A 13,993-nucleotide genomic window follows, 5' to 3' on the forward strand; every position below is an offset into this window, starting at 1 on the left:
GGCCCTTTAAGAACAGCGGGACCCGCGAGCAGGAGCTGGGAGGAGAGCGCAGTCGCCCGGCGGGCTCGGGAGGACACAGCGCCCGGCACGGGGCTCTGGGACCCGGCTGTGCGCAGCCGAGTCGGGGCGCGCCCCCATCGCCCCTCCCCATCGTTGTCATCTCTCCGCGGACCTGCGGCCCGGGCCCACCCCGGTCGCCTGCCCCGCCCCGGCCCCGCCCCGGCCCGCGCCGCCGGGACCGGGAGCCGGGCCGCGGGTGCCGCAGCCGGAGGCAGGTAAGGAGGGCCCGGAGTCTCCATCCCCGGCCCGCGCGGCAGCACTAAGCTTCTCGGTCCGCACCCGCCCGGGGGCGAGTCAAGGTGACTAGGCATGCAGGAGATAGGGAAGGGGGGGAGCCCGCCACGGGGGGGGGGGGCTAGTTGGCGGCGGCGGGGTGGGGGAGCGGTGGTCTTGAGTCCCGGTGGTGCGCCCGCCTTTGGGGAGAGTCCTGGACGCGCGGGCGCAGGGGCGCCGGCGGGAGGGGCCGGCCAGGGGACGCGCCCGGGGATGGGGAGGGGGTTGCAGCGGGAGGCCCAGAGCCTCCTCTTCCTCCGCCTGCCCCCCGGTCCGCCCTGCGAGCAGCCGGCTACGCTGACCTCCTAGCGGGCAGCCGCGGCCGGCCGCCCCTGCCCTCCTCCCCGCCCCCCCCAACTCTCCAGTCCCCAGGGGCTGCTGGCCTGCAGGGTAAGGAGATTAGAGCCGCCGCGGGGAGGGGGGGGAGCGGGTGAGGGCTTCCAGGGGCCGGGCTGGGGCCAGGCTGGGGCCAGGCTGGAGCTGGGGCTGCCTGGACCGAGGAGAGGTCGAGACCGAGGGTAGCTACGCGGAGGGGGGGGGGGGGGGCAGGAGAGGGCAGATGCTCTGGCGGTGGCAAGTGGGGTGCTCCCAGTAGCCGATCTGCCCTGAGAAGGAGGCGGGGAGTGGGGGTGGGGGAGCATCAGAAAGCAAGGGAGGGAGCTGTGAGCCAGGGCTTGGGGGTCTGCCCCAAACTGAGCAGGCCCTTTTCCTGCAGGCCGGTGGCGCGATGGCGGAGAAGGCGCTGGAGGCCGTGGGCTGTGGACTAGGACCCGGGGCCGTGGCCATGGCCGTGGCGCTGGAGGACGGGGCGGAGCCCCCGATGCTGACCACGCACCTGAAGAAGGTGGAGAACCACATCACCGAAGCCCAACGCTTCTCCCACCTACCCAAGCGCTCAGCGGTGGACATCGAGTTCGTGGAGCTGTCCTATTCCGTGCGGGAGGGGCCCTGCTGGCGCAAACGGGGTAAGGGAGCAGCCTGTTGGGGAGCTGTGGAGCCCCCAGGAGTTGCCTCTTAGAGAGCAGGAGGTCTGGGTATCCCCTGTTCACCAAGTTCCGCCCCAGGGGGCTCTGTGGGAGCACTGAAATCTCAACCCACCACCGACTATGCACACAGCTGACATGCCAGGTCTGTGCTCCCCACGCACCTGTGAGCCTGGTGGGACACTTAAGTTCAACTGGCTATTGAAGCTTTCCTCCTCGAAGATGACACTAGAACCTCTGGTCCTTAGGTAGTCCTGGAGGAGTTTGCCTTTATTTTAGGCAGAATTCCTGCCTTTGAGGCCTGGTATGAGAAAGTTCTGGGCTGTGTGGCAGCCCTCCTCAGTGGTTAGCAACATCCTTGTACCTACAGAACACTGCTGATTTTAAAAGATTTTCTCATTCCTGTAATGTTACTTCATTCTTGCTGAAGTCCCCTGAGGCAGGGAGGGTGAAGGTTTAGCAGGATAGGTGACATCCCCATGTTACTAATAAGGCCACTGAGGTCCAGGGAAGTTGAGTTGAGTCACTTCCCTGTGACCAGTGCCACACAGCTAATAAGTGGCAGAGCTGGGACCAGAAGTCAGGTTTGCCAGTTCTCTGTGTATTGTTCTTTCCTTCTTAATTCCCTGGTCTGGCATTCACATCTCCTCGTCTTTTCGCTCATCTGCACAGGTGGGTCAGGTCTGGGGCTCTGAGCAGCCCCTGGAGTCCTTGCCCCGCCTGCCCTGGGCAGCTTGAGCTGGGGAGAGAGAGGCTGAGGGTTTGTTGTTTTGTTTTGTTTTTTGTTTTTTCCCAGAGCTGGGTGTGGGTCAGGGGTGGAGCTGGGACATTGTTCTCTGAGATTCAAGAAGTAAGTTTGGGGTGCTTCCGAGCAGGGCTGAGCACGAGGGGTCTCTTCATTCCCCACCCTTGCTCTCAAGAGTGACCAAAAGGTCCCGGGGCCTGAGCCAATGGAAACTGAGGCCTCTGGGTCCCCTGCTGGGTGCCCTGTCCCCGAGCAGCCTCTGGGCCCTGAGATCAGCTCTGGGCAAATGAGGAGGTGGCCGTTATTCCTATCGTCCTGTTTTTCCTCAGTTTTTTTTTTTTTAAGATTTTATTTATTTATTTGACACACACACAGAGAGAGAGAGAGAGAGAGAGCGCGCACAAGTAGGCAGAGAGGCAGGCAGAGGGAGAGGGAGAAGCAGGCTCTCCGCTGAGCAGGGAGCCCGATGTGGGGCTCGATCCCAGGACCCTGGGATCATGACCTGAGCCGAAGGCAGCCACTTAACGGACTGAGCCACCCAGGCACCCCTGTTTTTCCTCAGTTTTAAGGAGACATGAAGAGAAGAAAGAAATGTAGCTAGATGGACCGGTTGCTTCAACCCACCAGCCAGACTGGCACCCCTGACCAGGTGCTTCCTCCTTTGACCTTGCCAGCCCCCCGCTCTCTACTGTCCATTTTGCTGTCTCTTCTGTCCTTTGCCCCTTTCTTTGCCTTCTGTCCTCCTCTCTTTGACTTGTCTTTTCACTGGAGTCCCTCTCCCTTTGTCTGGAGGACAGAAAGCCAGTAGAGGTAGGCAGAGAGGAAGAGCGAGGGATGTGGAGGGTGGTGTCTGCCTTGCCCAGGTAAGGACTTGCCACCCATGTCCCCTAATTATATATGATGTTTCTTGTTTTTCAAAACACTTTCCCATTAATTACTATTCAATATCTCACTGAATATTTACAATAACCCTATTATGCCTTGGGAGGAGCTATTACTGTCCTGATTTTATAGATGAGGAGACGGAGGTCCTCAAAGATTAAGTGACTTGACAAAATTGCGAGAGAGTTACTGACAGAGGCAGGACCAGAACTCTGGTGTGTGTTTTTCTGGAAGGGCTGGCCGGCCCCTCCCGTGATGAGCAGCTGGGGAACAGCAGGAGTTCAAAGCCACCTGTCCGCTGGATGACCTTGGGCCATCTGCTTATCCTCTCTTGGACTCACTTTCTCCATCTGTAAACAGGGACGATAAGAATTGTACCCGCACAGGCGTGTTATGAAGCTCAGCCGAGACGTTATCTGTGAAAATGCTTGTTGAGAGGCAAGTGTAAGATGATATTTGTATTAGGCATCAGTGTTCAGTCTGGTGCTTGGCTCGGATTAAATGAGGGGAAGGTTCATCATCGCCTGTTTCCTCCCCTGCAAAAGAAATCATTTCCTGTGAGTGGCTCTGGAGGGTGTTTGGGGGAGTACACGACCACACGCACGTCTTTCTGATTGATGGTGATAATCCCTGAGGCCGAGGGATGGAACCTATGGCTTCCCCTCTCCCAGGAAAGAACTTGCTGTGTGACCTTGGGTGAGTCGCTGGATGTCCCTGGGCCCCAGGTGGCTCATCCATGTTGCCATAGCAGCAATGGAAGTAATGTGTTTGTAAACTCTAAAGCACTATCCGGGCAGTTGGTGCGATGGGGACCCCACAGTGGACAGCAGCTGAGCCTCCTTCTGAACGGATGTGTCCAGAGGGACAGCTGGGTGTGGTGGAGGGAGGGTGAAAGGTCACATCCCCTCACTGTCTCTGCTAAGGAGGTAGAGGGGAAAGGGAATTGAGCTCTGGGGGGTGGGGTGGGGTGGCGGAGAGTGGTAGCCCCCCAAATCTCCAGTAGAGCCTTGGTGTTTCTGCCTCAGGGAGGCAGGTCTGTAAGCAGAGCAGGCAAGTCTTGCCTCGTGGGCTCCCTCCTTCCTCTCTGCCCCCTTGTTTCCCCAGGTGACTCCGTGTAGTCTCTGACCTCTGCTTCCTGGCTTGTGTCGTATATATACTCTCAGGTAGCAGAGCTCTTCCTCCCAAGGACTGGAGAGCCTCCGACTTTCCTCTCCATTTTTGAATGCTGCTCATCCTTCAAGACTTTGCTCAAATGCCACTTCTTCCACGAAGCCATTCCTGATTTTTCCCTTGCCCCTCCACCTTCCTCAGTTCCATTTTCTGCATTCTCATTGTACATTATTTGTGCTTCTGTTATAACCCTTATTTTATTTCTCCTCGGATCCACAGATGTTTTCCATCTTTTTAACCTAGACTATGACTTTCTTGAATGCAGGAAATGTGTCTTCTTCATTTTTTTGTCCAGTGTCTGGTACAGAGCTTGGAATGTAGTAGACATCAATAAGTGTTTGTCAAATAGAATTAATAATAAAATGTCACTTTTTAAATGTACTCTATGTGCCAAGCACTGTGTCATATGCTTTACATATATTATTATCTCATTGCATCTTTATAACAACCCTATGAGATAGGTCCTATCATCCTCATTTTACAGATGAGGGACCTGGAGCTCAGAGAGGTTAAGCAACTTGCCTGAGGTCCCACAGCTGGTAAGTGTGGAGCCAGAATTTGAACCTCGATCCACCGGACTCCAAATCAATGCTCTTAATGCATATGCTGCCTCCCAGGGAGTGAATGAATCATGAGATTTTTACCGAGCCGTGGTAGGGGCTACAGAGACGAGCCTCGTGGGCCAAGCGAGCACAAAGAAGGCCTTTTCAGAATGAGGCAAGAGTTCTGAGAACACATGCTCCTAGAACGTGTCGTGAGCACCTAGTGCATGCCAGTCCGCTGAGGTCACATAGATGAGCAGGACACGGGCTCTGCCCCCAGGCAGCTCACAGACTAAGAGGCTGGGGGACAGGGGAGGGGGGCGGGCACATCCAACAACAAACATGCTAGCATACGCAAAGTGCTGTGCGAACACAGAAGACATTTAACCAGCTCACTCAGGCTGACGGTTGGCAAAGTCTTCCTGGAGGGAGCGAGAGTGACTACTGTGTTTATAGCTGGGGAGCAGGGTCGTCTATAAACCTGACCCCCTCTCCTTGCCCGTCCATGAGGGGTGGAGGTCTTCTTATGGCCTACAGGAGAGTGTGCTTACCTCTGGTACTTTGCTGCGAGGACCTGGCCCTTCTAGGGGAACAGGCAGAGAGGGTGTGAATATCATTGCCCCTCGGAAGGTGTTTCTCCAGTCTCATCAATCCCCCCTCAGTAGGGAACTGCCTCGTTCACTAATAGCCAGGGCGGCTCCTCAGAGTTTCAGGCGCCTCTGTTCACTGTAACCCTGATCACAAGTTCCTCCCTCCCTCGCTGCAGGTTATAAGACCCTCCTCAAGTGCCTGTCAGGTAAATTCTGCCGCCGGGAGCTGATTGGCATCATGGGCCCCTCCGGGGCCGGCAAGTCCACGTTCATGAACATCTTGGCAGGGTACAGGTGAGGACGAGGCTGGGGTGAAATGGGGGCAGGAGCCGGGAAGAAGGATCCCCTGGGGAGCACAGAAGGTATTCTGAAGTGGCCTTGACCCCCATCCGCAACCAATGGGCCTGCAGGGAGTCCGGAATGAAGGGGCAGATCCTGGTCAACGGGAGGCCGAGGGAGCTGAGGACCTTCCGCAAGATGTCCTGTTACATCATGCAGGATGACATGCTGCTGCCACACCTCACCGTGTTGGAAGCCATGATGGTGAGGGCTGGCTGGCCGCTCCCTCGCCCAGCCCCCACTTCTATCTGCCCTCCCCATCCTCCTCGGTGGCTAGGGGGTCAAGGCAGGGCCCTCCTCCCACGTATATCTGACCTGCCTACTCTCTGGGCCTCAGGTCTCTGCTAACCTGAAGCTGAGTGAGAAGCAAGAGGTGAAGAAGGAGCTGGTGAGTGGGGAAGAGAACGGGGCAAGAACAGGAGAGCTGCCCTTTCTGTGCTTCAGAGTTCTAGAGCCCTGAGTTGGGGGGTGGGGGACCGGATGCCGAAGCTGGGACACTGGAGGCCGAGTGGACTTAAGGGAATGCGTCTTTAAATCGGGGTGTGGGGGGCTGGGGAGGAGCGGAGATTCTGAAGCTGACCTGGGGTGGGTGGGGGGGGGGCTGGGCCAGGTGACGGAGATCCTGACGGCACTGGGCCTGATGTCCTGCTCCCACACGAGGACAGCTCTGCTCTCCGGTGGGCAGAGGAAGCGCCTGGCCATCGCCCTGGAGCTGGTCAACAACCCGCCCGTCATGTTCTTTGACGAGCCCACCAGGTAGTTCTCCCCCTCCTCTCCCACCAGGATGCCCCCTCCCCTCGGCCCTGAGCCAGGGCAGGAGGCCGTATCAGCTCCACTGCTGGAGACCAGAGTCCCTGCGCAGCAACCTCCTGGGGCCCAGATAAGGGCCTCCTTCTCATCCATTCCTGCCAATCCCGGTGCCGTAGCAGCCCCATCCTTCACGCAGGCAGAAATCCTATGTCCTGCTTGACGGATGCCTCCCTCTCCTTCTCTTCCCCACCACCAATCAGTCCCCAAATCCTGCTGATTCTACCTCCTTTCTCTGTCTCTCAGATGCGCCCCACCCACATCCCGTGCTTAAGCTCTGGACCTCATCAGCTCTTGCCTGTATTTCTGCCACAGACTCCTACCCCCTCGTCTTCAGTCTCTACCAGCCAATCCTCCCTCCAAACTGCAGCCAGGGAGAGCTCTCTAAAACACAAGTCAGGCAATCCTCACTCCCCCGCTGAAAAACACACAGCGATTCCCATTACCCCTCAGAAGAAAGTCAGCGGACTTGCGAGGTCCCGGTCTGAACCTACTTCTCCAGTCTCACATTTTGCTTCATGCTGTCTTGTATTTTATGCTCTAATAACACCGAATTGCTTATAATTCCCTGGGCCAGCCAAGTGTTTCATGCCTCTAAGCTTTGCACATGTTGTGTCTTCTGTCCGGGCTGCCCTTCACCGCCACGCCTGCCCTTCCACCTTCAGCTGGCTGCGCTCCTTCTTCCACACGCACTCAGGAAACTTCTCTGACCACCCTCCAACCCCTGTGCGGCAGACCTGAAGCCTCCCCCTCGTTGTCACCCTGTGTTTCTACAGCATGTTCTACATCACCTCCAGTGATCTGTGCGCTTCTCTCTCTCCCTCCCTCCAGACCAGAGCCCATGTCTTAGTCATCTGTCATGGTAATCCCAGCGCCGGCCATTCAGCAGGTGCTCGCTCCATATTTGCTTGTTAAACTGAATGGCGCTCTGGGCTTCTTGGTCCCTCCAAAGGCCTGCATCATCTAGTAAGGACAGGCTATCGGGGTGGCCAAAGGGACTCCCTTCTGGGGAGGCCAGCTCCATCCCTGTCTTAGCAGCTGCCCCACCCCAAGCACTCCCTTCTCTTGGCTCTGCCCACCTCACCCCACCCCACCCCCGTGGCCTTTCTCTGGACAGTGGGCTGGACAGCGCCTCATGTTTCCAAGTGGTGTCCCTCATGAAGTCCCTGGCCCAGGGGGGCCGTACAATCATCTGCACCATCCACCAGCCCAGCGCCAAGCTCTTTGAGATGTTTGACAAGGTGAGTGGCTCTGGGCCTCCCAGGGGACTGGCCTGCGGTGGGGAGAGGGAAGGGCATCAGGAGAGGTGCTAGTGGGGTCCGCCTAGTCCACGGTTGTGTTCTCCTCACCCTTCCTTTCTGCCTCAGCTCTACATCCTGAGCCAGGGGCAGTGCATCTTCAAGGGCGTGGTCACCAACCTGATCCCCTACCTGAAGGGGCTTGGCTTACACTGCCCCACCTACCACAACCCGGCTGACTTCAGTGAGTGGGGGGGCCTGGGCTGTGGTGCTGGGCCAAATCCGGGGGATCAGGTCATGCACCTGGGCCTCCCTGGGGAGGTCTCACTCTCCCCTGCCTTCCCTGCACACCCATGGAGGGGCTGGCTTGCCCTCAGGAACCGAGGAGGGATCTTAGCCAAACACTCCCGTCCGTGTCTCCCAGTCATCGAAGTGGCCTCTGGAGAGTATGGAGACCTGAACCCCATGCTGTTCAGGGCTGTGCAGAATGGGCTCTGTGTCATGGCCGAGAAGAAGAGCAGCCCTGAGAAGAACGAGGTCCCCACCCCCTGCCCCCCTTGCCCTCAGGTGAGTAGGGTTGGAGAGGGCAGAGGGGGAAAAGTGGGGGAGGGCAGAAGGGACCCTGGACGATGGTCCTGCCAAAGGAGCTGTCCCCCAGAGGCATCACAACCATTAGGGACTAGGAAGAACTCAAGAACTTGGACTAGACCTACTATGAACAGCTGTGTGACCTTGGGCACGTTGCTCGACCTCTGTTCATTTATGTGTTCAGCAAATTCTTACTAAGCATCTGTAGTGTGTTGTCCTCAGTGCCGGCACGGGCCACCTGGTAAGCAAACCTGGTGCTGTGTCTCTTGCCTCGTGGCCCATGTGTCTTGCTGTCATCTCCAGCCCGGAGGTGATGACCCTGAGCTCCAGGGTTGTTGGGAGGACTAACTAGCTCATCACATAAATCTCTTTGCACTGTAGCCGGTACTGCTGGTGTTCCTTCGGTGCTGGTTCTCTTCCCTAAATGAGATCCTGTGACCCTTGGAAACCTCACCGAGCTGAAGGAGAGCTCATGCAGCAAGTCAGTGCAAACAGACGGTGGGCTTGCGCAGTGAGGGAACATAGGCCAGTTGCTGGTGCAAGGCCACTCGGGAGAATGGGGAGCTAAGGCTCAGAAGTCCCAAACTCCCCAGCGGCTCACAGGTGAGGGCTTTTAAGGCCAAAATCTGGGGCAGGGATCTCTTGAGAAGGTGGTTGTTGTTGACCGGAGACATCTGAGGTCACACGAGCAGGTGCTCTGGTGCTGTTTCTTCTGGTCCCTGGAGGTCTTTTCCATCTCAAGAGACTTGGAACCTGAAAAATATCCTTATTCCTTATGTTCGAGATTTCACTGGGTCCATCTGGTGATTATGTCTTTAGGGTAGTGCTGATGAGCCCACTTGTAAGCTAGAGGGGTTGCATTCTTACAGGTCCCTTGGTTGGCCGAGCCGTGCCTGGGAGCGTTGTGACCTCTAGTGTTCATTCCTTCATCTGAACTGACAAGCTGGATGCCAGCTTCCAAAATCCAGGAGGGCTACTAGTTGCGTTTGCTGCCGCCCTCATGATCCTTGTTTAATACGATTGTGGGCACCGGTGGTACAAAGGTACTGGGCCCTTCGGGTAAATGTTTCCTGATGGAGTAAAGATGAGAAGAGGAGTAACTGGTCTACTCAGCCCCCAGAGTGCCCTCGACTTCCTTGCCCTTTCCCCCCTCTCAAGTTTTTACTTGCTCCTTGTGTCTCGCTCCGGATCTCGCTCCGATGCATGACTCTGAGGCCAGCTTCCAGGCACACACCTCAGTGGTGGAGAGTTTCCCATCAGTATGGAAGGGCCTGGAGGACCCCTGCCCTCGGGAAGGGCTGGAAGCTTTTCCCATCACTGAGCTGGGTGTGCAGTGGGTGGGTGGGGTAGGCTCGCCTGACCCAGTGTCCTCTCCCCAGGAAGTGGATCCCATTGAAAGCCACACCTTTGCCACCAGCACCCTCACACAGTTCTGCATCCTCTTCAAGAGGACCTTCTTATCCATCCTCAGGGACACGGTGAGGCATCAAGTTGGGGGAGAGGAGGCTGGTACAGGCCTGGCTCTTGGGGGGCATAGGATCTCTGCAGCTGGGACGGGAATGCCCCCCCCCCCCCGCCGCCAGCCAGCAGTCTCCCAAGGCACCCATGGGTCTATGTGTCCTTGAGGGCAGCTCTGAGTTCCTACCCCAGTGTGGCCTGCCCATCCCTGGCCCTGTGGCCCTTCCCCTCTCCTCACTCAGGTCCTGACCCACCTGCGGTTTGTGTCCCACGTGGTCATCGGCGTGCTCATTGGTCTCCTTTACCTGCACATCGGGAACGATGCCAGCAAGGTCTTCAACAACACCGGCTGCCTCTTCTTCTCCATGCTGTTCCTCATGTTTGCCGCCCTTATGCCAACCGTGCTCACCTGTGAGCGGTGCCGCCCTGGGCGGGGTTGGGGGGGTAGCGGGGCGCACGGTCGGGGCGAGGGGGTCAGACAGCTGTGCCTCACCCGCGTGTGTCCTCAGTCCCCTTAGAGATGGCGGTCTTCATGAGAGAGCATCTCAACTACTGGTATAGCCTCAAAGCATACTACCTGGCCAAGACCATGGCCGATGTGCCCTTTCAGGTAAACCCCTTCCTCCCTCCTGTCTGGCTTCTCCCATTCTTGCTTGCTAGCCCCCTTCCACCCCGTCACCTGCCGTCCGCTCTTTTCCTTCTCCTCACTTGGCAAATCGGTGCGGAGTACCTACCGTGCACCAGGCTCTGGGCCGGGCACGGGGATCCGGCAAGGGGTAGGACAGATGTGATCCTGATCTCGTGGCACCGATGTTCTTGTGGGAACGACCGATGACGGACAGTGATGAAAACATTTACGAATGACTCCGGGAATCTTAGCCGCCGCAGTGGAGGGTAGCTAGCGCGGGCACTGAAGCCTCGCTGCTGCTTGTTAGCGCCGAGACACGGGCAGGCCGCCTGTCTCTCGCTGCTTCCACGTCCCCATCTATCAAGTGGGACGATGGAAGTATCCGGCTCGGGATGGTTTGTGAGAAGTCAGTTAATACACATAAAGGACTTAGGCTGGTGCTTGGCACGTGCCAAAGTGCCCAGTAAGTGTTAGCCGGTTTGGGTTGGTTTTATTGCACTAACCGCCCCCTGCCCCCCGTTCCAAGTTCCGGGGCCACCAGTAATCTGTAGGGCAGCTGGTGTGCAAATGAGAAAAACCTGCCTCTTCCTCAGGGCGGATGCTGCACCACACACGGTGCAGAGGAGCACAGTTGGATCTCGGCACCTGGTGGCCTCTTGAGTGGGCAGCTGGTACAGGGAACAGCCGACACGACTGTTCACGCTAGGCTTGGACGCCGGCCCCCAGGACTTGATAGCTCAGAGGGGGATGACACGTGTTCACACGTAGAGTGAATTAATCAACAATATAGAGACTAAGCCGGTCCGGTTTAGGAGCCCAGATATGGAGACGTCACCATGCCTGAACTGGTCGGAAGGGGCCCAATGGGAATGACAACACTGGAGGAAGCAAGGGGACATGTGTCCGCCTGGGGGGACAGCACACACCGAGCGTGGGGGTGGCAGGACTCAGCACGGACGCTCTAGGAAGAGCTGTTCTAGGGGCTCCTGCCCAGGTGGCGTGGAGGGTCTTGGCCGCCGTGGTCCCGGCCGGTGCCCCCTGCTCAGGCCTGTGCCCGCTCCCCAGGTGGTGTGCCCGGTGGTGTACTGCAGCATCATGTACTGGATGACAGGCCAGCCAGCCGAAACCAGCCGCTTCCTGCTCTTCTCCGCCCTGGCCACTGCCACGGCCTTGGTGGCCCAGTCTTTGGGGCTGCTGATTGGAGCTGCCTCCAATTCCCTCCAGGTGGGAGGGCTGGCCCCCTGGGGATCCGGAGAGGGGAGGGGGTCTGGTGGGAGGAAGCAGGAGCTGACATCAGGAGTGGAACAGATCTGTGGGAAACCGCTGGCCACCCGGGTCCCGGGTCCATCCCGGTCACTCTTGTGATGGTCCGGTCCCCTCCCCTCCCCTCCAGGTGGCCACCTTCGTGGGCCCAGTTACCGCCATCCCTGTGCTCTTGTTCTCCGGTTTCTTTGTCAGCTTCAAGACCATCCCCACTTACCTGCAATGGAGCTCCTACCTCTCCTATGTCAGGTCAGTGGCGCTGCAGGAGCGCAGGCCCCAAGGAGGAGAGAGTTGCCGCTGGGCCCTGGCAGTTTGCCCAGGGAACAGTGACCCTATGCTCTGTATCCCGCTCTCATGTCCCCGTGTGCACAGGTATGGCTTTGAGGGTGTGATTCTGACCATCTATGGCATGGATCGAGGAGATCTGACCTGCTTGGAGGAACACTGCCCTTTCCAGAATCCGCAGAGTATCCTCCGAGCGCTGGATGTGGAGGATGCCAAGCTCTACCTGGACTTCCTTGTCTTGGGCATCTTCTTCCTGGCCTTGCGGCTGCTGGCATACCTTGTACTCCGTTACCGAGTGAAGTCGGAGAGATAGAGCTGTGCCCTGGCCTGCGCCCCAGCCCCCGCAGCGGAAGCCCCCAGCCCCAGCCCTCTGGGACTGTTTTAACCTTGTAGACTTTGGCACTGGTTGCTGGTGCCGCCACCCCTCTCTCAGCTCCTCCACAGGTTGGCTGCCGGACTGCGCTCCCAGCCGTGGCCGTGGCTGTGGCCACAGGGGCTCCAGCCCTCCCCGCCATGCCCAGGAGTCTTCCCCAGTTGATTGCAGTTTGTAGCTTCCTCCCTACTCTCTCCAACATCTGCATGCAAAGACCACTAGGAGGCTGCCACCCTCCTTCCTGCCCTCAGCACCCTCCTCTGTTGTCTGCCTGGGAGCCCCAGGTTCTCCAGGCCCCCATTTACAACTGACCAAAGTGGCCCCCTCTGGGGGTCCCCACCACACAAGTGTTTGTAAACTGGGCTGTTCTAAGGTTCAGGTTCCAGGGCTGGGCCCTGGTGGGGTTCCCTGGAAGTCCCATTTGGACAATGGAACGGAGCAGGGAAGGCTCTGGAAGTCTCTTCCTCCTCCTCACCTTCTCCCCACCCCCAGACCTGGCTGATTTGGACAATCTGCTGGAACAGAAGCTGGGTTTTCTGTCTGGGTCATCCCTCCCAATCCTGGGGATTGGAGAGGCCTGGGGCCCTGGGATGCCCCATCCCCTTCCCCGGCTCCTTCCCTGTCCCCTTTGGTGGGGGGAGGGTCTGGTGGCACCTCTGCAATAATGTCTGTGTCTCTCTCCCACCTGCCACTGGAACTGGAGAATGCACTTTATTCTGGGGCGTGAGTAGGAGAAGACCAAGCCTCCTTTCTTGCTTCTCCTGCCCAGTCCTGCAACACTCCCTCCCCTCCCCAGAGTTACAGGCACATCCATGTGAACAGGCAACCTCAGCCCGGCACACACACGCTGTCCCCCGCGGCTCCGAGGAGGAGTGATGGTGGCGTGGTAGGTGCCGTGGGAAGGGTAGTGCCCACCTCCTCTGGGGATGCCACTTTGACTGCACGGATGAGGCTAGCGCTGCCCAGGGTGTCCCGGGACCCGGGATCTGCAGGTGTCGACCCCCCGAGTCTTCTTTCCCCTCCAAGCCAGGGGTGGCACAGGGCACTAGCTCCCCAGAGCTCAGGAGCCAACAGGAGCACAAGCATGGGCTTAAGTTGGCCTTGGCCACTGCCAACCCTGGGGCCCCTCTTTTGTGCGTCAAGTTGGCATTCTCACTCCCCTGCCCCTTCCCCAGCCGCTTGCTGCTCATTCAAACTCCTGTCTGGGTCTGTCCACACCCTTCCCACCTTCCCATCTGCCGATACCTCTGGGCACCAGAGCGACAGACACAGAGCTTGTCTGGCTTTTGTGGTAGGTCCAGGCTCACGCCACTTCCGATTTCCCCTTCCCCCAGGGCTCTCCCCCCTGCTTATTCCTGTGCACACACCACTCTTCCTTCTCTTACCCTGCCACGGATTCTCGCCATTGTCCAGAGATGCCAGTTGTATTTGTGGGACTTCACCCGTTATTAATAAAACCTATATTTATACAGTATGCAGTGAGTGAATGTGTCTGGCTGTGGCTCCTGGTTCCGTGGTCTGTGATGGGTCTTCAGAGCACTTGAGAGAAACCTGTGAGCTTTAGAGCGTTTGTGGCAGGGAGGAACCTCCATACTGTTTTCCAGAGTGGTTGCACCAGCTTGCATTCCCACCAACAGTGTAGGAGGGTTCCCCTTTCTCTGCATCCTCGCCGACATCTGTCGTTTCCTGACTTGTTCATTTTAGCCATTCTGACGGGTGTGAGGCGGTATCTCATTGCGTCTTTGATTTGTATTTCCCTGATGCCGAGT

At 58.0% G+C, this 13,993-nt stretch overlaps 1 protein-coding gene across 3 annotated transcripts; it reads left to right on the plus strand.

Annotated features, from left to right (window-relative positions):
* The first annotated feature begins 206 nt into the window (after positions 1–206).
* ABCG4 (ATP binding cassette subfamily G member 4) lies at positions 207–13,685 on the plus strand. 3 transcript variants are annotated; one of them, XM_073904027.1, is made up of 15 exons: positions 207–275; positions 1,049–1,298; positions 5,422–5,539; positions 5,656–5,788; positions 5,922–5,972; positions 6,195–6,340; positions 7,509–7,632; positions 7,759–7,873; positions 8,054–8,196; positions 9,597–9,695; positions 9,918–10,086; positions 10,185–10,285; positions 11,369–11,527; positions 11,697–11,815; positions 11,939–13,685. In XM_073904027.1, exons 2-15 carry the CDS (start codon positions 1,061–1,063, stop codon positions 12,162–12,164), a joined length of 1,941 nt encoding a protein of 646 aa, XP_073760128.1. In that variant the 5' UTR covers positions 207–275; positions 1,049–1,060; the 3' UTR covers positions 12,165–13,685. The 3 variants fall into 3 exon arrangements, with proteins under 3 accessions (XP_073760128.1, XP_025749659.1, XP_073760129.1); XM_025893874.2 differs by having other exon boundaries at positions 245–359; XM_073904028.1 differs by lacking the exon at positions 207–275 and adding an exon at positions 631–723.
* The last annotated feature ends 308 nt before the right edge of the window (positions 13,686–13,993 follow it).

The sequence above is a fragment of the Callorhinus ursinus genome, unplaced genomic scaffold (genome assembly GCF_003265705.2).
Source record: "Callorhinus ursinus isolate GAN/ISIS: 27379988/994484 unplaced genomic scaffold, GSC_fseal_2.0 scaffold19, whole genome shotgun sequence".
Lineage (NCBI taxonomy): Eukaryota > Metazoa > Chordata > Mammalia > Carnivora > Otariidae > Callorhinus > Callorhinus ursinus.